The sequence below is a fragment of the Solanum lycopersicum genome, chromosome 1 (assembly GCF_036512215.1).
Source record: "Solanum lycopersicum chromosome 1, SLM_r2.1".
Taxonomy (NCBI): Eukaryota; Viridiplantae; Streptophyta; class Magnoliopsida; order Solanales; family Solanaceae; genus Solanum; species Solanum lycopersicum.
In genome coordinates this window covers 3,386,829-3,413,157 of record NC_090800.1, presented here as the reverse complement: position 1 = coordinate 3,413,157, position 26,329 = coordinate 3,386,829, and the positions used below count along the sequence as shown (strand labels likewise).

At 35.0% G+C, this 26,329-nt stretch overlaps 3 protein-coding genes across 4 annotated transcripts; 1 reads left to right on the top strand and 2 right to left on the bottom strand.

The window, feature by feature from the left end:
- Positions 1–1,009: 1,009 nt before the first annotated feature.
- On the bottom strand, positions 1,010–14,296 carry LOC101253612 (protein DGS1, mitochondrial). Its single transcript, XM_004228431.5, has 14 exons — positions 13,916–14,296; positions 13,564–13,678; positions 13,097–13,300; positions 9,107–9,244; positions 8,824–8,985; positions 6,386–6,580; positions 5,490–5,590; positions 4,857–4,946; positions 3,494–3,566; positions 3,383–3,411; positions 3,159–3,282; positions 2,149–2,259; positions 1,748–1,848; positions 1,010–1,652 (listed from the first exon to the last, which is right to left on the bottom strand). The coding sequence occupies exons 1-14, from the start codon at positions 14,137–14,139 to the stop codon at positions 1,532–1,534; spliced, it is 1,788 nt and encodes a 595-aa protein (XP_004228479.1). The 5' UTR covers positions 14,140–14,296; the 3' UTR covers positions 1,010–1,531.
- Positions 14,297–15,624: 1,328 nt separating this feature from the next.
- Positions 15,625–18,074, top strand: LOC543632 (cysteine proteinase inhibitor A). Of its 2 annotated transcripts, XM_069288154.1 has the most exons (3): positions 15,625–15,738; positions 15,860–15,971; positions 17,664–18,056. In XM_069288154.1, exons 2-3 carry the CDS (start codon positions 15,870–15,872, stop codon positions 17,856–17,858), a joined length of 297 nt encoding a protein of 98 aa, XP_069144255.1. In that variant the 5' UTR covers positions 15,625–15,738; positions 15,860–15,869; the 3' UTR covers positions 17,859–18,056. The 2 variants fall into 2 exon arrangements, with proteins under 2 accessions (XP_069144255.1, NP_001307602.1); NM_001320673.1 differs by lacking the exon at positions 15,625–15,738 and having other exon boundaries at positions 15,770–15,971; positions 17,664–18,074.
- A 1,534-nt stretch (positions 18,075–19,608) lies between these two features.
- ISPE (4-diphosphocytidyl-2-C-methyl-D-erythritol kinase, chloroplastic/chromoplastic) lies at positions 19,609–25,861 on the bottom strand. The gene is made up of 11 exons (NM_001308372.1): positions 25,460–25,861; positions 24,585–24,680; positions 24,411–24,479; positions 23,979–24,083; positions 23,832–23,888; positions 23,536–23,736; positions 22,575–22,667; positions 22,389–22,488; positions 21,329–21,428; positions 20,935–21,020; positions 19,609–19,939 (listed from the first exon to the last, which is right to left on the bottom strand). Exons 1-11 carry the CDS (start codon positions 25,646–25,648, stop codon positions 19,833–19,835), a joined length of 1,203 nt encoding a protein of 400 aa, NP_001295301.1. The 5' UTR covers positions 25,649–25,861; the 3' UTR covers positions 19,609–19,832.
- Between the last annotated feature and the right edge of the window lie 468 nt (positions 25,862–26,329).

Here is a 26,329-nt window from a genome sequence, read left to right as displayed (position 1 = left end):
AGACGGTTGCAAAGTTAAGGTGTATTTTTGAAAATCTGGGACAACTTCAATGGTGATTTTATGTCTTTTCTCGTCGCTAAACCGGCATACATAGTAAAGAAGACATCTCAAGTTTAACAATATTAATAGATTTTTATCTAACTAAATATCACATAAAGTCATGAATACTACATAAATAATGTGCGGACGAGATTTGTTGTAACAAGAAATTCGATGGAGAGTAGGAGATGGAGAAAATATTAAGGTTTGGACTTTGGAGTGATCCTTGGATTCCTAATTCGATTGGTTATACTTGTATAATTCTTTTCATGTCAGCTATTATTGCTTTCATTTTATGAGCATTTGTACAATTACATTATTGTCTTTCGATGTAAAATTTATTAAAGAAGTCATGTATTTATTTTATAATTGGTTAAACTAACATCCAAATCGTTAATGATCAAAATCGATAAATCAAAAACCGATATAAAAAAATATCTTATTTTATTGATTTGATGAGAAAAATTAACATCTTCCGGCTGCATTAGTAAATTAGGGTTCACAAGTCCTAATCATTGAGTTTACTCATACTTTGTAGCAATCCCCTAGAAAGTGCCATTGATTTACTTTTTTATAACTATGGTGTGAAGACGTACACGCACTTAAACTAATTCCACGAGATATCTGTTATCTTTCATCAACAATACGTATCAAATAACCCTATCCACCAAGACTAATACAAACGAGAAGAAATCACCTATTCATTTTTTTTGTGTGTCTATTGGGTTTGAGCCTGAGCGACCATGATTTTCTTGATCATTAGACCACGCCATTGGGTTCGATGCTATTGATTATTGAAGATGTATTGTTGAGAAATTCTTAATGAACTCACTCTTAAAGCTTTCATTACAAATAGAACACATACAAACATTGCCAAGTAGATGAATTGTTGATAAATTCTTATTTAAAGGTTCATTGCAAAGAGAATACGAGTACATAAAACACATACAAACATTACCAAGGAGATTGCTTTAACAAAATGTGCAGAAACAAATATTGAAGTTTGAGTAAACTGGAGAAGAGTACAAAACAACATATCCATAGTAATTCCAAATATTTTTACTGTGTAGTAATTTTACAACAAAGGGGTGTCGGTTGATACCCCTCAAAGTATATATGGAGTAGAGAGGTTGTTTCCAATCGGATTTGCAAATATATTGCCAGATAAATGCAGTGACAGCTAAAAAAATTCAGATTTTTGGAAAAAGGCCTGTCAAATGGCAAGTCATTGCAGAAAAACAAAGAAGTCACAGACAGATGTATTCCGCGATTCTCTTGCTGGGGAATGGTAGCTTAGTTCTCTCTTGTAGTTGTACAAATTAAAATGTCGTGGACATTGTAACGAGCAGCAAAATGCTCTAGGACAAATCTCACCCCAGGAAAACAAAAGATAAGGGTGGAGCGTGAAAGGGGGAGCATCGTCCCCCAATTTATACAAAAGGCGGAGTTGTTTGACTGAAATAGTAAATGTGAAGACTGAAAGATAGATAGATTACTGTGTTTTTGGTAACGGAAGCAAGCAGTCATATACCCGTTCCATCCGCGATGTAATCCTGAGTTTATGTGCAGTTTGAAGATCTGGTTTCGCTAAGTCAATGATATCCTGCCTCAAACTGTTCACATGTAAATGTCATATTAGAGTAATAAAATTTCAGAAAATCCATGGCAGACAGAGTATGGGTTAAGATAAGGACGAAGAGAAACAAACCTTATCCATTCACCAGTCGCCCTTGCATGTCCTTCGACAGCACAGTACAAGCGATCCAGATAATATAATGCCAACCCCAACATGCATTGAGCATCTTTTTCCTGAGGCGTTCGGGGAAAAGACGAAAAAAGTGAATAGGAGAACGAAAACAAGAACAACTCCAAGCTATGGCAGCATTACATGCAAGCACCAAGTTTTTATCTAATAAACGAACTGGAGAGCAAAAGATATTTATAGCACAACTGTCAGGGAGAAAATGAATAGGATTGAGTAAACGGTTCCACAATTTACTAGATGAAAATGGATTGCATGATAGTGGAAGAAACATGAGATTATCAAATGCACAAATACTATTGTACAAAGATTTAATAAATGAGCTGGTAAAGTTCAAAGGGCCTTACTTGTCCTTGCTCTTTGCAGCTTTCTAATTGCATAATCTTTCTCTCTACTTCCACAATTAGCAGTCGTCGTTGAATTCGGGCAACCCTTCCCCTGCCTTCTGCTTTCTTATCCTGATTATATTCAAGATTTCATGGTGTTATATCATTTCGCACAGCATGGCAAGACTCTTAAATGAGAGACCTCTATTAACCATCATATTATCATATATATCGACCAGTAAATGTTACTATTTCCTTTCTTGGTTTTTTCAACTAGTACTCACTTTCTCATGTCAATAGCATTAGAAGGGGAAAAGAGAAAAGAAAACTCCTAAAATGACTTCTATTATCCATCATATATATCAGCCACTAAATATGTGAATACTATTTACTTTCTTCGTAGTTTCAACTAATAATCACTTACCTCATGTCAATAGCATTAGAAGGGGAAAAGAGAAATGAAGAAAATATCCGCTGAAGTTGTTCTGAGCCAAAGTTGAGTCCACTTTTTAGGTTTAAAATCGAATCAAAAGTGCCCAATCCAGAGGATCTAACAATTGTGTACAATTATGAAGAATTTATCATTGTGTAATATCATAGTAACTGTTTCTGTGAATCGCATAACAAGCCTCCCTCATCAGAAAACTCCTACCTCAATCTCTTTCCCCAGGGAACTCTTTCCGATCTTTTTCTTTGATGACATCAGAAGTAGGTTCCCTCATTGCCTCCCATAATCCAGTACTCTCTAACTCTGAATTTATGACCAACATCTCCTTCAATAATCTTACAAACAGGATAAAAAAAGTAGAGGTAGTAGCCGAACCAGCTGATATAGCTCATCAAAAGTAGAGGCTTCAAGAACTGCGTGAGGAGAGTGGGGGGGGGGGGGGGGGGGCTTAATAAGTGTGGGAATAGAACCCTGTTCCTCCTCTTTGTCTCTCATGTGACAAATCCTGATCCCTTTTACAATTATTTTTAATGGAATAATATATGACACAAATTGATTTTTAAACGAAAACAAGCTACTTTACCTGTTTAAGCCAAGCACGCACCAACATGATCACAATAAGAGAGAGGAAGAAAGCGGGCAGAGCAGCTAAAATAGCAAAATTGATTTCATTGGCCCTAAGAATTTGATCCAGCTCCAGCATAGCCCTGTTTTAAAAATATGAAAATCCGAGAAGAAAACAATAAACACCTTTAACTCTCAGAAAGTTATGACTTCAGGACAAGAATATCAATTGCTCTCACTCACTCTTCAATGTCAAGCTTCAGCTTCTGAACCTGTAACGCAGAAAAAAAAATGTTAAATGCCAAAACCAGAAAGAATTGACTGCAAGTCTGCAACAGAGTGGAGTATATTTACCTGGATAAGAAGAGCACGAGAAAGCTCTCCAGAAAAAAGATTTTGAATTGGATGCATCAGTTCCTTCTCATACCTAAAGTGAAAAGCTAGCTTACTTAATAACGAAAACAACATAATCCCATAAGTGTGATCTGGGGAGGGTGGTGTTTACACAAACCTTACCCCTACCTTGTGAAGGTAGAGAGGAAGGTAGAGAGTAGCAATCTTACTTAGAAGAGAGACATAAAAGAACACACCTAGTTGTACGGTGTTAGTAATGTGAGCAAGAAAATTGATCTGATTCAAACATGGTCTGTTAAGCATATATTACAACTATGCAATAGACTTGTATCATTGCTTTGTTTAAATATTCAACAACTACCACGAAAGCAAACAAAATTATTTGATGCATGCTGAAAGTAAAAAGTTAAAGATTCTGTATAACATCAGATACCCTAATTGTCTGAGCAGGCAAGCAGTGCAGACAAATTCATTGAACATAAGAAGTACTACCAATACAATAAAGTTGCATGGATTATTGCTTCCGGAAGAGGATGAGGAGCATTGGATAAACTATATAATATCAAAATTAAGCTACCTCTTCTTTTTTCTTTAGATAAGGTAAGTGCCCTCCATTAAAATGCACATAAAATACTTTATCAAAATGAAGTGCTTTTTTTTCTTCAAGGAAAAAATACTTAATGTGCAATTTTCCTTGCGCAACAACAAGAAGTTTATTATCTTCGTCTGATTATCTGTTTCATAGACATAAATGTGGCAGGAAAAGGGTCAGCATTCACAGCAGGTCCTTTCCGTGTGAAAAGGAAACAAAGGATGTATATTGCCTTTTTTTGCACTGTCAAGTGACCAAACAGATCTGGGACATGTTTCTTAACCTATTTAGAAAGGTGCAAGTAATGCCAAAATCAGTTAAGGAGCTTATATGGTGCTCCACATCCACACTCCACCATCCTCATTGTCCCATCTATTATCCTTCTAGCTCTAATGACAAAAATCAAATGCAGTCCCAGCATAAAAAATCCTCCTTCCTACACAAAAATTATGTTACCCATTCTGATTGTATCTATTCCCTAAATTGTAGTACCTCATCCCAAAAAAAATATAAACTAAAGATACATGTGATTACAAGCAATGCAAAACCAGTATAGCCAGTAACTCAAAGTATCCAAAAGATTTTTAAAAAAAACATTCAAGTACTTTCTTAAAAATTTATAAAGTGACAAGGGAGAAAAATGATTCTATTAGGTTACCACCATGACGTGCAACGGAAGGCAAATAGCATCCTCTACAATGAGTACTAACTACTATTATACAATCCCTACATATTAAATAAGCAACAAACAAAAGCAAAAGGAAGCCATACCTCATCATTACTATTTCAAGCATTTCCTGGTCTGTTGCATTTGGTGGAGCCTTCTCACCCTTCGTCTGCTCAGTGAAAGCTTGCAACATTCTGCAAACCAAAAACAGCGTAAGAGGTTTATCCCATAGCACCAAATGCATAAAACAACGCACTTTCTGCACTTACAAAAAGAAGATAACATGCTAAACAACATGCATAACACTCCATTAAAGAGTGAAAGACAAGAAGCACCCCTAGGGCATCATACTGACCATGAAGGAGGCTGGTGTCTTTCGACAAGGGCCACATAGAATATTCTACAAAAAATGTTAAAAGAAAAAACGCAAATGGAATACACACATCGAGATTCTTAAGGAAATATATAAAGAGCTTGTCCAAGTTAGTACTTTCTTCTCCAAGATTACTTTTTGTCAATTGCTAACAATTGTGAGCAGCAAAAGCTATTTTTTTTTTAAAAAAAAAGTTGGGGTATTCCCCCCAAGAGTAGTTCAAACCCAAGGAATAAATGGCTTATAAAGAAGTCTACCAACTTATCAATACCTTTGAGAGAATTAAAGATTGAATTACAAATATTATAAAAGAGACTCATGATGAAACAATTTTAAAAAAATAAATCAAATTCAATAAACTAACCTGTGTAGAGAGTCAGCAGTTAATTGCACTTCTTCAGGTTCCATTGCACCCTTCTGCCTCTTCCGGAATGTGTAGAAAAGATCATCCCTTATAGAGATGAGCTGGTGAAAAGAAGACATACAACCAAACATTTACCAATGGCAATCAGGGTAGTTTAGCACCAAAACTCAACTAAACCTGATGAGCTAACTCATATGACTCATATTAGCCAAACATAGACAACAGATTAAAAGATTAGTCATTTGAAAGTCCATCATGAATGGAAGGATCATTAGATAATGCAAAATCTCATATACATCTAAAAAGATAAATGACAACTGAAATGCAAGATGGAAACATCATCAGTCGAAGTTCGAACACCAGTGTCCAGTGACGAAAGAAGTATTTCTTAGCAAGCATGATGAGACAAGCAAAAAGAAAAGAAAAGGTGTATATTCTCCAAGTGAAATATTCATGTGCAATATCAAGAATCTACATGATGGAAAAAGAAGATCTCTCGACCTAACATGAACAAGAAAGAAATCAATATAGTCTTAAAATTTACAGACTATTACAGAATGAAAAATCAAATCAAGGTTTTATGCTCTCATTAAAATTTGAAGAAGTCATATACATAAGCAATAGAAATATGTAGTCCAATCCTATTTATGTGCATTATAGATGTAGAGGACTTATAGAGCCCGACAAATTTGGAAATCTCCTGAGGACATTTGAGTGTTGACAGAGATAATCATGATAAGCAAAGCGTGTTGCCAGAATTAACCATGATAAGCAAAGATTGTTGACAGAATTTAACCATAATAAGCAAAGTCAATTAGGAACTCAGGAAACAGTATTCAACTTCAATTATTACAGATAGAATCTGAATGCAAATATAATAACTAGGGTCAGCTTACCGGTTGCTCTACATGGTCATTCCAGAAACTAGCTGTTGACTCTTTTGCCTCACGGATCCAGTTGTCGATGTCAGAGCTTCCAACTAAACTGCTATGCCGAAGCAACCATAATGAACAGATAGAGATGCCCACAATCCCACAAGTATAGGGTATCCAGTATCGAGTAACTCTTCTGGGCTTCCGGTGAATTGTAACCTTCAAAAATGAATGGCAAACAAACTATCCTCAAAAGATGAGCCAAATTTACAAAAAATATTTTGGAAACATGCATTGCACTTTGTGTTGTATTCCTCAACATGAACACTCATGTACTTCAGCTATACAGATCTCAGTTGACAACTAATGTCATGGCCTGACAGTTACTATATACATCTGTAACACCTCGGAAGTTCCCAAGACCATAACAGGGTTTGGAATAAGAAATGACAGATATTCAGCACCAGAAAGGGATTAGTACGGAACCTATTCACGGACCGTGAAAGGGACCACGGGCCGTGAAGGGATCCATGGAAACGAACTCAGAAGTTGGAAAGTTGAGGCGAGTTTCATGGAAGGGTCCACGGATCGTGAAAGCTTACACGAACCGTGTAAAGGTCCGTGAACCCGACCCGAAAGAACTCAGGAAGCCTGGTCCTTCATGGACACCTGTACGGTCACTAGATGGTTACAGGGACCGTGGAGAAGTCCATAGAAGTTGAGTTTCAGAAACCCAATTTCCCCTCCTGTTCACGAGCACCTTCACCGACCGTGTGGGCCTTCCATGAAAGGTGTTCCAGCAGTTTTAAGTCATGGCTATTTAGTGCTTTCCCACACTTTTAATCTCTTTACTATATAGTTTTGGCCTATACTAAGTAGGTATAACTAATTCCAACGACCTAGCCACTCCATTCCCTCTCATTCTCTCAAAATCAATTTTCTTTCCCCCGCTTCTCTCCCAAGGCAAGGTCAAGAGTTTCAAGGCTTTAAGTCTCCTCTTCCAAATTCAGCTAGAATTTCTATCAAGGTATGTGGGAACTTCATCAATAGGTCCTTTTTTACCCATTGAGTCCCAAGGAAACCTCAATTTCTCAAATTAATGATCTTCCTAAATTCCAGGTTTCATGATTTCTTATGGGTTCTTACGAATTTCAGTTTTTCTCTATGATTGATCTTATTATGTATGAATTGATTATAATTCAAGGTTTTCAATGATGATTTCATAAACCCATGATATGCAAGTATTTTCATGATCATAATTATGCAATTTTCACATGCAAGCTTCATGTTATCAGATTTTTATGAATAAGGATGCTTTCAGATAAAGTATCATTCAGTTTATGCACTTTCCCCATTCGCAGTACATTTTGAGTACTGGCCGCATACTTTTCTGCTTATATTGTTTCATAATATAGGTTCTGACGAATCTAATCATGCTCGCGGTTAGTACAGGATCCCTTCAGCTTGCACTGTTTTGTTGAGTCCTCATGGATCAGGGTCATACCTTCTTATGATCATATTCTATATCATCTTTCAGTTAAAGATATTTGAGTGAGCAAGAGACTTGTCCTAGTAACTCACTTATGTTTAGAGGCTATTCAGACATTAGTTTTCCACGTATGATTGTCTTGCATCAGATTCTCTCTTTTGATATATTAGACTTGACTCCGCTTATCAATTTAATCCGTTTATGTATGCTATCTTACAGTGTTACAAAAGGCGAGCACCTCCTCGCCTTTGGCGAGAGGTGAGGCGAGGCGATGGGTCCTCGCCATTCTCTACTGAGGCGAGGCGAGATCAAAATGGCGAGGTATGGCGAGGTGTGGCGACAGAAAAGGCGTCACCTTTTTAATTAAAAATATTTGACTTAACAATATTAGTCAAAATTAGGTTTTTTTTTTATACTTTTGAAATATCTGCTTTCTCCATCGCGACTCTCTCTCTCGATTGACTCTCTTCTCGGCTTCTCCATCGCTGTCTCTTCTCCCTCGCTCTCTTCTCAGTTCTCTTCTCGGCTTCCCCATCGCTGTTGGCTTCTCCATAGCTGAATTTTTGCTAATACGTGTTATTGCTATTAAGATTTTGGATAAAATATGCAATTAAATATTTTTAATTTTTGGTATTAATTGGCGCCTTTATTCAAAAAGGCAAGCGCCTCGCCGCGTGGCGAGGCAGGCCCTTGTCGCCTTTTGTTGCCTCTCGCCGTCCACAACACTACTATCTTAGTATCATGCTATGTCATGTAGTTAGCCTAGGGTAACTCGTAGCTCTAGTACTGTGTCATGTCTAGGGGTAGAATTGGGTCATGAAAACAGCATCCCGCTTCACTTTAGTAATTTAGTGGTGAGTTGATAATCTGATAACGATGAAACCAAATCCATTGCTAAAGATAAAAAGATGACCACAGCAGGAAGAAAGAGAAGGTAAAGCTATCTCATTATAAGTCGGTAGGGAACTCTTACAATGGCAGCTAGATAGGCGTTCAATCTGTCCACATTTTGGTAGATCAAATTGATAGCATCTCTAGTCTCACAATCAGTCCATTGAGACCCTTCTTGATTAACTTCTGGAAGTTTCTCAAATATCAATGGAAAAGAATAGCTTTCATCAACAGAAGAGCTTTGCTGCAGAATAAATAAATGGACAATGTCAAAAAACAAAATTGACAAACATATAGCTAGCAAAACAGCCTTTTTCAAACATTTAGGTGGGGAACTTCTATGTTACACAAAAAAAACTCTTCACCTGGCGCACTGCATGAAAATGTCCAATTGATGCCTCCAATTTCAGAAATAAATCATTCATATCAACCAATAATGATGATAATGACTTCTCAGGATCCTTGACCAATTCCTCACTAACCTTCTCAACCTTCATGTAGATCTATATATATGCAGGAAAGACATGAATTGATCGTTTATTCCTCACCAGCTTTGTCAGAATGAAAAATATGGTCCATAGAAGTAGTGTTATCAAAAGTGAAAATGAAGATGAATACCAAGTGTTTGTTAGAGCTTTAAGCGCAACAAAATCCATGTTTTAGTAAAGAAGACAGATAGATAAAAAATACACATGTAATGCAAGAAAAAATAACCATCAACATGAATAATAAAAACAATAATACAACAACATACCCAGTCAGTCCCGCAAATGGGGTCTGGGAAGGTGGGGTGTACGTAGACCTTACCCCTACTTTCATGGGGTAGAGAGGTTATTTCCTATAGACCCTTTTGTAGATTGTTCTGAGTTAAACAAGCATGCCTAGCTGCTAACCAAACAGTGTTTTGGGAGGCGAGAAGTGAAAAAAAGCGACGAGGGCTTGCTTCACAGAAGCGAGAAGCGTAAAGTGAAGCGCGCTTTTTTTTAAAAAAAAGCGACATTTAGTATAAAAATAAAAAAATATTAAATAACTAAATAGAGGTAATATAGTCTTAGATTAAAAGAAAATAGATAGTCAATAATACTCATAAGTCATAACATATACAGTAAAAAATCAAAAATATAATTAAATCACAAAGACTCAAACTCCTATTCTTCAACAAGATCCTCAAACTCTTCAAGTGCCATAACCAAGGGTTATAATTGGTAATAATCTTCTTCATCATCAGAAGTGCCAAAAAATAAAATAAAAAGAGCTGCTAGCATACACACTGATCACAAAATAAAAACGAAAAAAAAAATGCAAAAGAATTGAAAAAAAAAAACAGAGGAGGCAGTCGGTAATTGTGAACAGAAATAGAGCAGATAGCAACAGAGATGAAGAGAAGAAGAAAAGAAGAAGAAGAAGAAGAAACTACAGCAGTCGCATCGTGAAGAGAAAAGAAACTTACAGAGATGAAGCAAAGGCGAAGATTATATATTTCAGGAGAAAAGGAACTAACAGAGATGAACTAATAAACATCGGTTAAAACTCACCTACAGTCCGGTCGAGGTATGAAGAGAGACACAGTCTCAGTCGTGGTCGTGAAGAGAGAAGAAGCGAAAGAAGAGTCGTGAAAGAAAAATTAAGTTATATTGTATATTTCAGATTTTTTTAAAAAAAAACTATTTTTTTAATAAAAAAAACTATTTTTTTAAAAAAAAAAACTTATTGTCGCTTTTTTTAATAAAAAGCGCGCTTTATTGCGCTTTTGCCTTAGTGTCGCTTCTCGCTTCTTTATTTGAAACGAGCACCTTTTTCAGATTGCATCGCCTCAGGAGAAAGAAGCGCACTGGTGTCGCCTCGCTTTGAAGCGCGCTTTTCACAACATTGTAACCAACCGAAATGGGCTACTTCCACAGATGCCTTGGTTTTCCACAACATATTCCAAGGCCAATTTGGAATCCTCTGACTATTCTGTTGTAATAGCATTCCATAGCAATTGTTAACTGAAATATCAATATCCCTGTGGTTGAACCAAATTAATCTGTCTACATGATTTGATCAATTGAACATAAGCTATGCAACTCCTAGTCATTTGAGCTTCTTTTGAAAACAATCTACCAACCTAAGCTTGAATTCAAATATGAAATACATTCATCTTTGTTTCACAGCACAGTTAAATTCTTAAAACTCTCATCTCCATTCCAAGTTTCAAGCCATTATTTAATTTTTGCACCACTACCAACCTCCAGCCTTGCGTACTGAAGAAATTCATCCCACCATCTTATTCTCTTCCTGATTCCCCATAAGTAAATCTAGTATTTCTAAAAGACTAAAACATGGGTGCACCACTAAAAAGGGAGGAGAAAAAAAGTATTAAGTGGGAATTGATCCCCGTTCCTTTAGGGTAAATAACTCAGCTTTCATAACAGAAACGGAAGCAGACGCAATCAAAAGAAAGCTTGGACTAAATGGCCAAATGCACCATTTAGTCTTTTTGAAGCATGGATGCCAGACTTCCAGCACATAATATTTGATCAATCCTAGATAATATGTACATAAATACCTAGTTTGGCGGAGAGACCTTAGGTTGACGTGCACTATAGATTAGCATATAAATCCGCACATAGATTCCCCCACCATTTTCTAATGGTGTTGGGTTCTGTTAACATCCCTCCTTTTCGCCATAGCCCATAAATAACATCTACATTCTTTGCCAAATTTCCTCACTCCCCCTGTTGTCCCTCCATAACAATTTTAAAAGCAAACTTCTATTATGCAACTTCAAATTTCTCACTCCCAATCCCCCTTCTTCTTACCTCTCGTAACCACTAGCCACTTGATCAAAGTCGGTGCCCCATCCCATATAAAATGTCTTCTAATGGAGTCCAATTTTCTTTCTACTGCTGCAGACATACAAAAACAAGGATATAGTATCTGTTGGAATACCATCCAAGCAACTATTGATTAAAGTAAGTCTGAACCCAAAAGACAAGTATTTTGTTTTCCATGGGGTTAGTTGTTGTTCCACCTATCAATAACGCCTTGCCAAATGCTAATGGGAGAAGCCCCAAATAAACAGTGGGGAGCTTTTCAACTTTGCAGCACAAAATATCTGGCAGCTCTTTTACACAATCAACAGCATTAATACTGAAAATGTTACTTTTGGCCAGATTAAATCTCAATCCAGAAACTGCCTCATAACATAGCAAAATCCCTCTCACATACAGCAACTCTATCAGCCTCAGAAAATAGATGGGAATCATCTGCATAAAGGATATTCTTAAGCATCATACTGTCCTGCTCATTTCTACCAATTTTCAGACCCCTTAAACAACCTAGAATTTATGCTTTCTTCAACATTGTACTGCCCGAATTTCCATAACCAAGACAAACAAATAAGGTGGCAGAGGGTCCCCTGCCTAAGTCCCCTCTGAGAACTGAAATTTTTTTATGAGGGTCACTGTTATTTAATGGAGAATTTTACTGTTGAAATACATAATTTGATCCATCCTGTCCATAATTAAAGTTCATCAGTCTCAATAAATTCAACAGGCACTGACAATAGACATGGATGTATGCCTTTTCTAAATCAAGCGTACATGCCACCCCTTTTTTCTTCCTTCTCAAAAGTTTATCAAGGCTCTCATTTATTGCTTAGTTTTACTAGTTACATATTATTTATTGTTGTCATACCTAAAGACAGAGCCCATGGGCACTGACATGTGTGTCCTAGCACTTTGATGCTGCACTTAAGTGTCATCAAAGTTAAGTGAAGTGCCCAAGCTATGGTGCACACCACAGCATTAGGGCTTTAACTTGCAAAAGATTAATTCCTTCCAATCACATATCGGGGGGGATGGTGTTTTGAAGCGAGACATCTTTTATAGGGACGGTTGAGAATGTAAAGATATAAACTGATATAAGGAGGATATGAAAAAAATGATGGAAGTTATCTCAATAGGAATATTATCACTATTTAAAAGAAATAAACAAACAAAGCAATTCAGTATGAACGATGGGATATGAACTGATAAAGAATTGCACTGTCAAAGGTCTTGTAAACCAAATAGGAGAATTTAAATTGAAGGATACTCTTGGATGAATTACAGTATCCAACTGGAGCCTAAACTTGAAATGCTTCAATTCCTATCCTCTCGTTAGAAGCCCAACAACTAACAAGGTATCTACACAACTCTTCAGCTTCTCATTTTCCCTTGTACACAATCATATAAATGTACAAGAACCAGCATGGAATGAGAAAATCAGCAAAGGTAAATTATTACAGCATCAAAGAAAAGAACTGATGAAATAAACTACCAAATAATGTTAAATGATTAATTTTCACGTGCATTAATGCAAAAGCAACTAACCTGTGCCAAAAATGTAGCCAAATGATATCTTAAGCTACTCAAGAAATTTATCCTCTCGGATATATATGAAGATGCCAAACAATATGTATGTTGCATCCCAGAACCTTCACAAACACAATCGCTTAACAATTGAGTTGCGCCATTGAAAAAAGCATATGGTCCTCTTTCACATATCATGAAGTATGCTCTTTTAGCATTTGATCCCTGAAACCATACATACATGACTAATTTAACTTGAACTGTGCCTTAAAAACTATTGTATGAAAATAAACAAAGAGCAGTCCGGAGCGCTAAAGCTCCGGCTATACGCAGGGTAAGGGGAAGGGCCAGACCACAAAGGTCTACCGTTTATCCTACATTTCAACAAGAGACTGTTTCCACAGATTGACCCAATGAGGTCACACGGAGGCAACTTTACCAGTTAATAGAGATTGTATGTATTGTTTCAAATCAACAAAATAGCTAACCTGTGCTTTAGATTGCCAGTATTCTAAGTTCTTCTGGATGTAATGCATATTTAGAAAGATGCACTCCATAATGTCCTCCAAAACACCAATAGTTCTAGATGCCTCACAAACAACCCTGCATCTCAGTAAGCTTAGAAACTTCACTTATGAACAAAATGTTCTTTCAGATATCCTTCACTTCTAAAGATCAAAAAAAAAAAACTCGATACACTAAAGCTCATGCTATGCACAGGTCCGGGGAATGAGCGGACTACAGGAGTCTATTGTACACAGTCTAAAGCTACATTTCTGCAGGAGGCTATTTCATTGTAGTCATAATAAAATGTTGACTAAAGAGATTTCAGAGACTTACGTAGCAGATTCAGCTGAGGAAGGGAAAGGAAGGGGGAGAGAGGTCTTTCTACGACGTCGTTTACTAGTGCCGGAGCTGCCACGGTAGAAATTGGAAATCCTGCTGAGGAAATTCGAGTAGGAAGCCGCCGGAAAGTAACTGGAAATTCGATTCGAAAGGTATTCAGTGTATATGGAGATAGTAGGTTTTAGGCCCTTGCCGGCGTTTTCCGGCGGAGAATCCATCGGTGAGTTTAGTGAGTTGACAAACGCCGGTGATCGGAAAATATTGCACGTACTATTTTTACAAAAGAAAAAAGCAATTTGATTCTTTTCAATTAGTTTTCTTTTTAGTGAAAAAATAATTTTTTAAAAAAAGGAAGTTTCTTTTTAAATTTACATTAGGAAAAAATCTGAAAATTCAAAATAATTTAATATACTTCTCTAAATTTGAGGAAAAAAATGGATATAAAAGATAATGTAATTCCTTTTCAAATTTCAACAAATACATATTTTAATTATTCACAAATTAGTTATTTCAGAATTGTTACTTCATTTTCAACGTGTGATAAAAATAACGTTATAATATTACATAATTAATTTTAAAATAAGTTATCTTGCGATTTTATCTCAATCAAACATGAAAAAACTTATTTTAAAATCAACATCAACATTAGTTATCTCTTATCCATAGTATTAAACGAGCCTTTAATTCCTAATTGACATTCATTATTAACATTAGTTTGAATTTTAATTCCTAAAAAATGACCATGTTATCGAGTTCGAGTTTGCTACTCAAATCATTACCAAACTAATACATATTTCCCTCAGTACTTCAAGTGTTTATGTCGCGTATAATATTAATTTCATAGTGCATCAATTCCAACGAGAGCCCTCAAATCAGTACTATTAGTAATCGACTCTATAGCTTCTTCAATAAATATTGATGTTTCGATCAAGTTTTAAATAACTTTCTAGTCCGATTTTTCTACGTTTTACATATGAAGTCTTGTTCAAAACATAAGAAAAAAAAGTGTTATCAAGGTACTGAGCCCTTATAATATCTTGTAACTGGAACCTCAAATCAATGCTATTAGTAATCGACTCTATAGCTTCTTCAATAAACATTGTTGTTTCGATCAAGTTTTAAATAACTTTCTAGTCTGATCATCCTACTTTACATATGTAGTCTCGTTCGAAACATAAGAAAAAAAGTGTTATCAAGATATTAAACCCTTGTAATATCTTGTAAAGGAAAGCTCAAATCAATGCTATTAGTAATCGCTCAAATCAACCCTTATAATATCTTCTTCAATAAACATTATTGTTTCGATCAAGTTTTAAATAACTTTCTAGTCTGGTCATCCTACTTTACATATGTAGTCTCGTTCGAAACATAAGAAAAAAGTGTTATCAAGATATTAAATCCTTATAATATCTTGCAACGAGAGCCTTCAAATTAGTGCTATTAGTAATCGACTCTATAACTTCTTCAATAAACATTGTTGTTTCGATCAAGTTTTAAATAACTTTATAGTCTGGTTATCCTACTTTACATATGTAGTCTCGTTCGAAACATAAGAAAAAAAAATGTTATTGAGATATTAAATCCTTATAATATCTTGTAATGAAAGCCTTCAAATCAATGCTATTAGTAATCGACTCTATATCTTCTTCAATAAACATTATTAGTTCGATCAAATTTTAAATAACTTTTTAGTCTGACTCATTCAAAACATAAGAAAAAAGTGTTATTAAGATATCAAACTATTATAATATCTTATACACATTTAGAAAAAAAGTGCGTTATGACTCGTGACCTACTCGACGCTAAAAAATACAATTGTATGGGCTAGTAGAGTATTATTCATTGCAAGCTTTAATCAAACGCGCTCCATTAAATTCGTTGATTGTGACTGACTATTCTTCTTCTTCTTCTTATATATCTCAAAAACCCCATTTACAGAGACTCAAAAATGGCGACATTAGGAGGAATTCGTGAAGCTGGAGGATCAGAAAACAGCCTAGAGATCAACGATCTTGCTCGTTTTGCTGTTGATGAACACAATAAGAAACAGGTTTTTTTTTCTTTTTTTTTTCCCCATTTTCTCCCTTTGTTTGTAGATGAATTTGATTGTTTTTGTGGGTTTTGAAATGGGTTTATCAAAATGGGATTTTATTTTTTTTGGCTATTAATCCCAGTTTCAAATTAGGTGAACTCAATTTATTGCTAAAGGGGCAACATCCATCAATACTTGTAAACAATGTTTTGTTCCTATTTTTGACAGTTATTTAATTTCAACTTTTCGCGTTAACATGTTTAATATCACAAAGATTCAATTTTTTTTGTATGTAATGTGTTTGATTACCCTGCCAAAAGTCAAAACGAAACAAACAAATTGAAACAGAGAGCGTGATATGATTTGAAAATAATGGAAACCCTTAAGGATCATTTGGTTGGAGGGATTAGGCGAGTTATCTCGGTTTAGAATTTGGGATTAAATTTAACCTCGTTAGGTTGAAGGTATTAGTTAAAACCGGTATTAAAATCAGGACTAGGGGTCGTTTGGTTCGGAACTAGTTATCTCTGTATATGGAATAACTTATCCCATCACTATGGTATAAATAATGGGATAAGTTATAGCATACATGTCAACCAAACAAGACACCAAACTTTTATCCCAGGACATTTTTTTTATCTTAAGACTAAATGTTTTTGTCCCTCACACCAAACGATCCCTATAGGATTAGTTATCAAGGTTATAGTTCTAGTTATAATCCCAGGATGGGATAAGAAAGGATATCCGATGTGATTATTTTATTCCACCTTCCATATGGAGTATTAAACTCATTATTTTAGTACAAACGGTGAGATAAAATAATCCCGAGACTAGCTAATGCCTTAAAACCAAATACGTGATATAGTTAATCCGATATTTTATTCTGAAATTATTATACTTATATCATGTACCAAACGTTAGGGGCTGAGGTTAAAAGAGTTACTTACTATGTACAATTCAAGGATAAAATCACTTGATACCTAATTATGTGGCACTGTCTTTTTTTGGGAGCTAATTAGCCTCAACAAGTAATAAATTTTTAGTTTTATCATTTTCAAATGTAACAATTTTATATGCTGAATAACATCATTTTTAGTAGTAATGGTTTTAAAACTTTACTCGCCTTCGGAGACAACATCTCTAACTCAATCAGGTAAGCATAAAGTTTGCGTACTCTCTACCCTCTCTAGACCCTCACTTGTGGGATTTTCAATGGGTATGTTGTTTTTTTTGGTTTTAAACCTTTAATCATACCTATAAGAGTGGGGAAGAGTGTCTGATGATTTAAACCTTTGAGCTAAGAATATTTCAATCAGAGTTCTATTTTTTTGAATCTTGAACGTTGAATTGTTTCTGGTATGGGAGAAAGAGAGTAGTTTATAAGTTGATAAACTAATTTAGACAAGCTTATGCAACTGTTCCAACTTCTATCTTATTTAAGTTTACGCTCTCGAAACAATTTTCATTAGCATGTAGTAGGTGTGATAGTGCTCTTCCTAGAGAGATGAAGAGCTGCATTGATCGAAACTGAAACAACGAAATAAGTATCTTAGTCTTTACTGACTTTGAGGCAAGGACTCATGTTTTACCGACTTTGTAAGTCTGTCCGTATGTGATTAAGCATGTACAGTGTACAACCTTTATGTTCTTTGCACTCCGTTATGACTCATGGTTCACTGTTCTTGCTTTGTGAACAATATTGTATATCAGAATGCTCTTTTGGAGTTTGGAAAGGTTGTGAATGTGAAGGAACAAGTGGTTGCTGGAACCATGTACTACATAACACTAGAGGCGACTGAAGGTGGTAAGAAGAAAGCATACGAAGCCAAAGTCTGGGTGAAGCCATGGCAGAACTTCAAGCAAGTTGAAGACTTCAAGCTTATTGGGGATGCTGCTACTGCTTAACAAGCGCTGAACGATGTATGACTCTTATGTCCTGAAAATAAAGCTAAACATATTTTAGCTTGTTCGTATTTGAATATCATAAAGTAAGTTCATAACTCTATCGTGGATCTAAATTACGGATAACTATAGCTTTACAACGTTCCTTTTTCGTTCTATGCTCTTATCTTATATACGATTTTGCTTTTCTGTTGCTAATAATATCTGAGAAACACAAGCAATTGCCATTTCTTTTGTGAAGTTAGCGCGGGCGACTGGTTAATGGCTAGCATAAACATAATTATAATGAATTCTCATATTAATGAATGCAGTCGAGCCCAGTTAAATGTACTTTCATAAGTTGGTACATTTTGTGACAGACGTAGATTGTGAATTTCGTTTCTAAATGTCCTTTCATATGTTGAGCTGGGTGGATCTGAAGTTAGTAGATTAACTTCTGTAGTTCTGTTGCTCTTCTCCTCACATTGCAGGTTTTAGACATTCAGTACAGCAAAATGCAGAATGCTAAAAACTCATTTGTAGCGGTTGATTCTGTCACAGTAGCACACTCTCAGTTTTTTCTGGCTATATGAAATGATTAGTCTTCCACCTTCTCGCTAAGTTGTGCAGATTCTTCACTTTGGATACCACACCTGGTGTCGGATTCTCCAAAACAACACTACTTTTGGAGAATGAGAATCTGACACGCACCCATAGATATTTTTGAAGAGTTCGAGCACCATAGCCCATGAGTCTGATAGTTGGGGTGGGGGAATGATTACATATATAACTAGTCTTCTTGTAGTGAATTTAGTAGCATATTTTATTACATAATACTCCGTCGCCCTTTCTTTTTAGTCCGTTCCAAAAAGAATGTCACCTTACTATAATTAGAAATGATTTAACTTTAAAATTCTCTTTTTACCTTTAGTAAAATGATTTATAAATTATAGTCACACAAATATTCAAGGATTGTTTTAGATTACAGGTTTCAAAAGTCTTTCCTTTTTTCTTACGCCTTGTTTGGATGGTTATTACATATTGTACTATATTGTATTGTTAGTTTAAATATAAAGTTTGTTTTGATCCGTATCATTTAAATTCATTGTTAGGTAACGACGAAAAGACCCATTTTATATAACGATTGATTTGGTGTGATCGCATTATTACCTTTAATATTTTCTTCTCATTTTGTCTTTAATTATTATTTAATAATTCTATATAATGATTGATTTGGTGTGATCACATTATTACCTTTAATATTTTCTTCTCATTTTGTCTTTAATTATTATTTAATAATTCTATATAACGATTGATTTGGTTTGATCGCATTATTACCTTTAATATTTTCTTCTCATTTTGTCTTTAATTATTATTTAATAATTCTATTCAATCAATTTCCCTCCCTTTTCATAGTAGCATTACCACATAATACCCTACTATTATTTTCAAGTTTGTCATTCAAATTATGAATATCGAACATTAAGCATCTATTCAAACATTGTATTCATTAAAACAATAACTATAATATAATACCACACAATACGATACATTATGAAATAATTTGTAACAATCATCTAAACGAAATATTAAACACTATATCAAGTTAAACAATGTTATATAAAATGGGACGGAGCGAGTAGTCATGATACTGTTGAATAACTTTGATTTGGCAGTGCAGTAATTGTTTTGCAGTCATCACAACATCCTCTTCTCGAAAGCAAAATAAAGAGTGTGTTTATAACGTCGTTTTGACTAATCGCGAATAAATTCATTTCAACCCAAGTAAATTTTGAACGGGTGGGTATGTTTATTGATTTGACCTGTTCAAATTTAACCTAACTCGCTCATTTGTCACTTCGATCAGATTGTGACTAATTTTATTTTCTTGAATAGTGCATCCAAAGTAAAAGGATGATACTACAGAAATTATAGGATATAACATTTACAACAAAAACTTCTCCTATTGCTTCAATTTTACAGGCTCTTCTGAGCCTTTTAAGACATGTCAAAAGATGTAGAGAACTCAGGTTGATCACCAATAGTGCTACCTGAAACAGGTTCAACATACCACTCGTTGGCTGGTCGAGTGATGAAACTTGCTTCTGCATAACAACGACACACATAGATATCTCAGAGAGAGCAGAATTACACAGTGATATACTACAACATGCAGAAACAATTCGGTCCTGAACATTCATAAACAATCCAACGCAAGAATCTTTCTTTGCTTCTTCAGTAACGCGTAATCTAGGTATGGTCATAGCAAGAACAGTGAAATCTTATGGAGAGTGGCTGCTAATCTATGTCCAAAAGCAGCTTAACATCACTGAAATTGAGCTTTCCTTTAACGACAACATACCAGTGTTATCCCATAAGTGGGGTCACCCCTGGGGACCTTTGTAGGGTAGGGACGTTGTTTTCAAAAGATTCTCGACTTAAAAGGGAAGTTATTCACAGAAGGCTAGCAAGAATACACCTTTTCACATCTTTAACCAGTATATCACTAGGAAACATATACAAGATGAGTGTATCTTTCGATACACTAATGCTAACTTCACGTTGAAGTCCTCCGATCTCATTTCTCATGCCTGCAAAATGCTTACCTTTTTCATTTTCTAAAACGACTGTGTCAGTATCTCTTTGCCACAAATAGCGGTTTTAGTTTTGCATCTTATGAAGACATCATAAATAATTGTTGATATTGAAGCAGCGTTTACAAGAGTTACTACTTTGTTATTTGTTGTTTTCTCCCAATCTCGGAGTTGATTGAGTCTTCTTCTGAGTTTCAATTTTGTTTTACCTTTTTGTTTGAGGGGAGGGGAGGGGAGTATCAGCATTATATTGCAAAATTTGCGAGAGCAGCAAATTGAAATTATTTGAGAGATCAGGAGGGGTTGGGATCTCGAATCACATCCACTCAGAAACTCTAAACGCCACACTAGCTCATCCTTCCCACTTAAAACCCAATGGCATACTGGAGCATGGTTTGAACTCGGTGGATAATGGACGAGTCGAATCTAAATGAGTTAGATTACTATAATCTAAACTAACTAGATGCAGAATGAATTATACTGTGGTCGCGTGTTTTGTTATTTACCTGACAAGAAGACATCCTTGTATTCTTCATCATCATAGACAAATTGTGGTGGATCTGGAGAGCCAACCCCTACTATTGTGCTTCCACTGCATTTCATTTTCAGAATTTATAACAGTTTAAACTAAAAACAAAGTGCAGGAGTAAGACGTCGTTTAACTTTCTATCCTGTCAGAGACAGCAAAGGAGATAAAATTTTCTCGTAATGAAAAAAATGCACAAAGGGAGACAAAATACAGATGTATATTTAGACCAAGACTAATAATTAGGCATAAATGACAAATATATGAACAAAGAATATGAAAAAAATATCATAATAAAAGGGTTTGAACTTTGAACCAAGACAATCTAGAAAAGAGAAAGCAAGAGTATAAACCAGACCAAGGCAAAAGTATACCTTCCAGACATGAAGACTGCATCATATTGTCCTCGGCCAGCAGCAATTACTCGTTGTTTTAACCTTTTAAGAGATGGAAGAACTTCAAAGGCAGGAGGTTCTGCAAGAAATATTATCAATGTCAAATGAGTGTAATCCTGAGCAAGAAAATCTTCAAACTGCAAGATCCACTCTGCTGATGCCCAGATGGATGCATATTTAAATACTACATTCGACCAATTAATGATTCCCATCGCATATGCAGACTCGATGACTTAGGATGAAAAATAACCACTATTTTTTCAAAAAGTTATGCATGAAAGGAAATAACGGGTAAAAATACGAGCAACCTGCATGAAAAATAACCACTATTTTTTCAAAAAGTTAAGCATGAAAGGGAAGAACGGATAAAAATACGAGCAATCTGCTTCATGTGAAGCAGTCTGGTTTTTGAATCTATTCTACCTTGCCAGCCGAAACAATTACTTAAGGCGACAAAAGTGGACAGGGAAAACAGTAAAGACTAAGCATCTAAGTACTTCTCCTGCACAACATACAGAGCTGAAACTGGTAACTGATAAGCAGACTCCTAGAAAAGGATATGAAACATGTTTCACAAGTGTGTTTAAAAGATCATTATAAGGAGTAAAGCTTTTAGATTCACGTTGCATGATTGAATCAATTAAATGAAGTTATCATTTTCACACACTATATAAGGAGAGAGGCTCAAGCAGATCTAGAAAGATTAGTCCTTTACTCGGTAAAATCAGGGGAATGATAAAAGTGTGCTTAAAAAGTTGCATTTCTATGTAACTGATCAGCACCAACACTATGTAGTTGGAAGGAATTGGCATTGGCATTGGCATTTATTTGATGGCATAGCCAGTCTACATGCCTGAACTGGACTAAACAACTACACAAATGGTCCTTTTTAAGAAAATTTTCCTGTTCCTTGAGCAATGTCACTAGGAAAGTTACTTTACTGCACATGAATTTTAGAAATACACACACATACAAATAAAAAGATACATATGTTTTTGTGTGTGATCAAATGTTAAGGTGTCTAATCTTCATCTCATACCTAAATCATTGACACACACATCTTGAGATATTCCACTAGTTGAGATTTTCTCCAGTAAGCTCAAGGGATCAACCTTACTAGACAGATCCAACTGAAAACGCTGTCAAACCAAATTTATCTTAGACTTTGATAACCAAAATAGTATATTTCATCCGAAACTTGTGCACTAACTTCACTTTGTATCACCTTGTAAACTTCAGCAGTGGAGCATGCCTGTTGAGGCTTTATGAGGACCATTGGAATGTCAAATGGTATGGGTGACGGGATATCCTGAACAACCTGAACAAACAATTACATATTTCCATAATTTGAATTTATAAGAGACAAGATCAGATGTAATAACTTCTAGGAATTCACAAGCCATTTCGTATGCATTGAGCACTGCTGCAGTTCACATGTAAATATGGAATAATGGGAGGCCATGACAAAATAGCTGAAGATGGTCAGTAAAAAAGAAATCGAGAATTCTTTCCTCACCATCATTTTGCAGAATTTCAAATTTCCGTTCAATATGAATTCGTGGTTTCCATGTGGAATCTCTAGCCATTAACTGTCAAATCTACAACCTATGGAGTGACTATCACACTAATCATTAACAGTAATTATGTAACATAAGCTGGTATCTTCGTTTTGCGTGCCAGTCTTTTTAAATATTGAGAAGCACAAGATGATTTTACCCTTATTGTCTGGATAAACTACATTTGAACTTCTTGCCAATCAATAATAAACATGCTTACAAAGCCGAAATTATACTTGTAATGTGGAAGGATGGAGTTGCAAAAGAAATTCCAAGATCTTTTGCTTATTTCAACTGTGGGTGGAAAGCAGTGGTTCAAGGAAAAAATTCCAAAGCTTTCTCGAACAAGAAGCAACTGAAGTTCAAGAACAACAAATAATAACAAAAACAACAAAAAGTAACAGAACAAAAACTACAACAACACCCTTTAATCTGCCTCACCACAGTTGAACCACCGTTTTCCACCCAACCTCTTTTTCCCCCTCCTTCGGGGGTATGGTTACAGATTTCCACCGACTGATCAGAGACTGATTAGCAGCACTAGAGACCCAAAGAGATGCAAGGAAAATCACAAGATCTCATACACAACTGGAAGGAATATGAGAAGCAAATGCTAGGTAAAAAGCATACCTCACCCCTACCCGTACAGTAGGCTGCTCCATGAGAGAAGAAGAAAGGAATATCAGAACCAATCTCACCAGACCACTCTTGGAGCTCCTTTTCAGTGGCAACACAACCACTGAATTGATTTGCTGCCCACAGAGTTGTTGCAGCATTACTGCTCCCACCACCAAGACCAGCTCCAGTAGGCACTTTCTTATCAAGATGAATCTGGCCAGAGAAATAGGTAATAAAGTTAAACCAGTCGCAATATACCCAAACGCTATTCCAAACTGATTAATTAGCTACCAATTTAAAGATTTTACCCAAAAGTAATTGTCTGTTCCAGTCTTTTTCCTATAAAGATTGAGGGCCTTTATAATCTGCAAAGAGAGTGGCAAAATCATGAATACACCAACAAGATCATTAAAATTGATGAGTATGAGGATAACCATATTAGCTTTTTCCTTTACCAGATTTCTCTCATCGAGTGGAACTCCAGCAACATTAGTAGATAAACGATCCTTTGACTTCGATGGTGACAGCGAGAACTTTATTTTATCTCCTAGACTAATTACCTGAAGGAACAAAAGGGTTCATCATTTCATAACATATAATACACTCAATCACTCATTCTTCCAGAACTTCATTCCTAAATACCACAGTAACAGGAACTTGCGATATACTCCCTTTGTTTTAATATGTTTGTCTTACTTTCCTTTTTAGTTGGTTTCAAAAAGAATGCTTCTAACTTCCCACAAGGCATGTTTAAGACGTCAAAACCATTGAAATAGAGGGAGTAGTAAAATAGCATAATTCCAGTGGGATTCTTTCAAGCATTACCATATTCTGATATCTCACCAGGCAAAAAAACTGAAGCACAAAAAGGGAAGTTGAACACTTACATGAAAGAGAGACGCCAAATCATGATATCCGTCATCCCTCTTGCTTGTTATTCTCAAGAAAACATTTATCTGCAGCACAAAAGGACAGTAGATTTGCCAAAAGAAAAGAAAGAATTAAGTGTAAAATCCACAAAGGAGTTTTGATAAGAATTTAATTTGATTAATTTAACTTACCTTGCAAGGAGAAAAAAGAGTGAGTCTTGAAAGCCCAGCTTCTCTATCCACTTCATCAGCTAATTTATTAAACTTCTCTTCAGGATTATATGTTATCTAAGCACCACAACAACAAAATTCAATCAAAGCTCAAAACTTTTTACACAATTACAGCTCAAATGAACAATAAAACAAGAAAATCAAAATCAAACCAGCAGAGGATAAAATTCACAAAATTGCTAAAGCTATGACAAAAATTAGAGTGATATGTTTATCTAAGAACCCCACAACAAAATTCAATCAAAGCTCACAATTTTTTACACAATTACACCTCAAAAGAACAATAAAACAAGAAGATCAAATTCAAGCCAGCAGAGAATTAAATTCACAAAAAAGCCAAACTATGACAAAAAATAGAGTTACTATATGTTATCTAAGAACCCCCATAACATAATTCAGTCAAAGCTCAAAACTTCTTACACAATTACAGCTCAAATGAACAATAAAACAACAAAATCAAAATCAAACCAGAAGAGAATAAAATTCACAAAATTAGCAAAACTATGACAAAAAATAGAGAGTGATACGTTATCTAAGCACCCGCGCAACAAAATTCAATCAAAGCTCACAACTTTTTACACAATTACAGCTCAAAAGAACAATAAAACAAGAAAATCAAATTCAAGCTAGCAGAGAATTAAATTCACAAAAAAAGCCAAACTATGACAAAAAATTAGAGTTACCATATGTTATCTAACAACCCCCATAACATAATTCAGTCAAAGCTCATAACTTTTTACACAATTACAGCTCAAAAGAACAAGAAAATCAAATTCAAACCAGCAGAGAATAAAAATTCACAAAAAAACAAACTATCCCCCCAAAAAAAGGGTTACCTCTACTTGTTTTTTACTAGTTCTTGAACCTGAAGCCTTCACAATAACAAAACTGTTTCTTCTAAATTGAATATTCTTGTTAAAATAGGATGAACCATGTGGCCTATTTGACCATGACTGAAAAAAACAACTCTTTTTAAAAGAATCAATTTGGGGTTTGACACTACAAAGAATATTACAGGAAGCCATAGCTACTGTGTTTCCAAGTGAAATAAAAAGCAAAATTTGAACAAAATGATTCAATTCCTCAACCCCATTTTTCAAGAAGTGTGTTTCTTGCCAATAAAATTCAAAAAGACTCAAACTTTACTCTTATTTTGGTGAGTTTTCACTTCTCAGGTAGGTAAAGATATATAACACATGACAAAAAAGGGGAAAGAAGGATTTCAGAAATGTGTTTAACAGAATTTTTTCTTTTTTGTAGTTCTTGTCTTTATTCAATGCTCTTTTGTATCAAATTAATGGATTTTTAATTATTTTTTTTTTGAGAAAATGAAATTGGAATGTAAAAGTGATTTGTTTAGTCAATTCAACAAGGAGATAATGATACACTAATTAAGTAATTTCTTGATTATGGTTGTTCAATTATACCAAAAAAATATATATAAGGTAAATAATGGAAAATGTTCTAATTATCTTTTATCATATACTTTTATATTTACTATTTTTCCTTTTTGAAAATATTTATACAAACATTTTTCTTATGTCTAATTAAACTAGCTGCTAGATTTGATTTTAAAAAAAAAAAATCTTTTAGTTTGATATATTTTACAAAAAGAGATTTCATTTTTATATGTAAAAATTTTGGAAGCACCATTTTCTTCTATTTAATTTGAAGTGTTCTTTCCGTATACTAGAAATTAACAAATA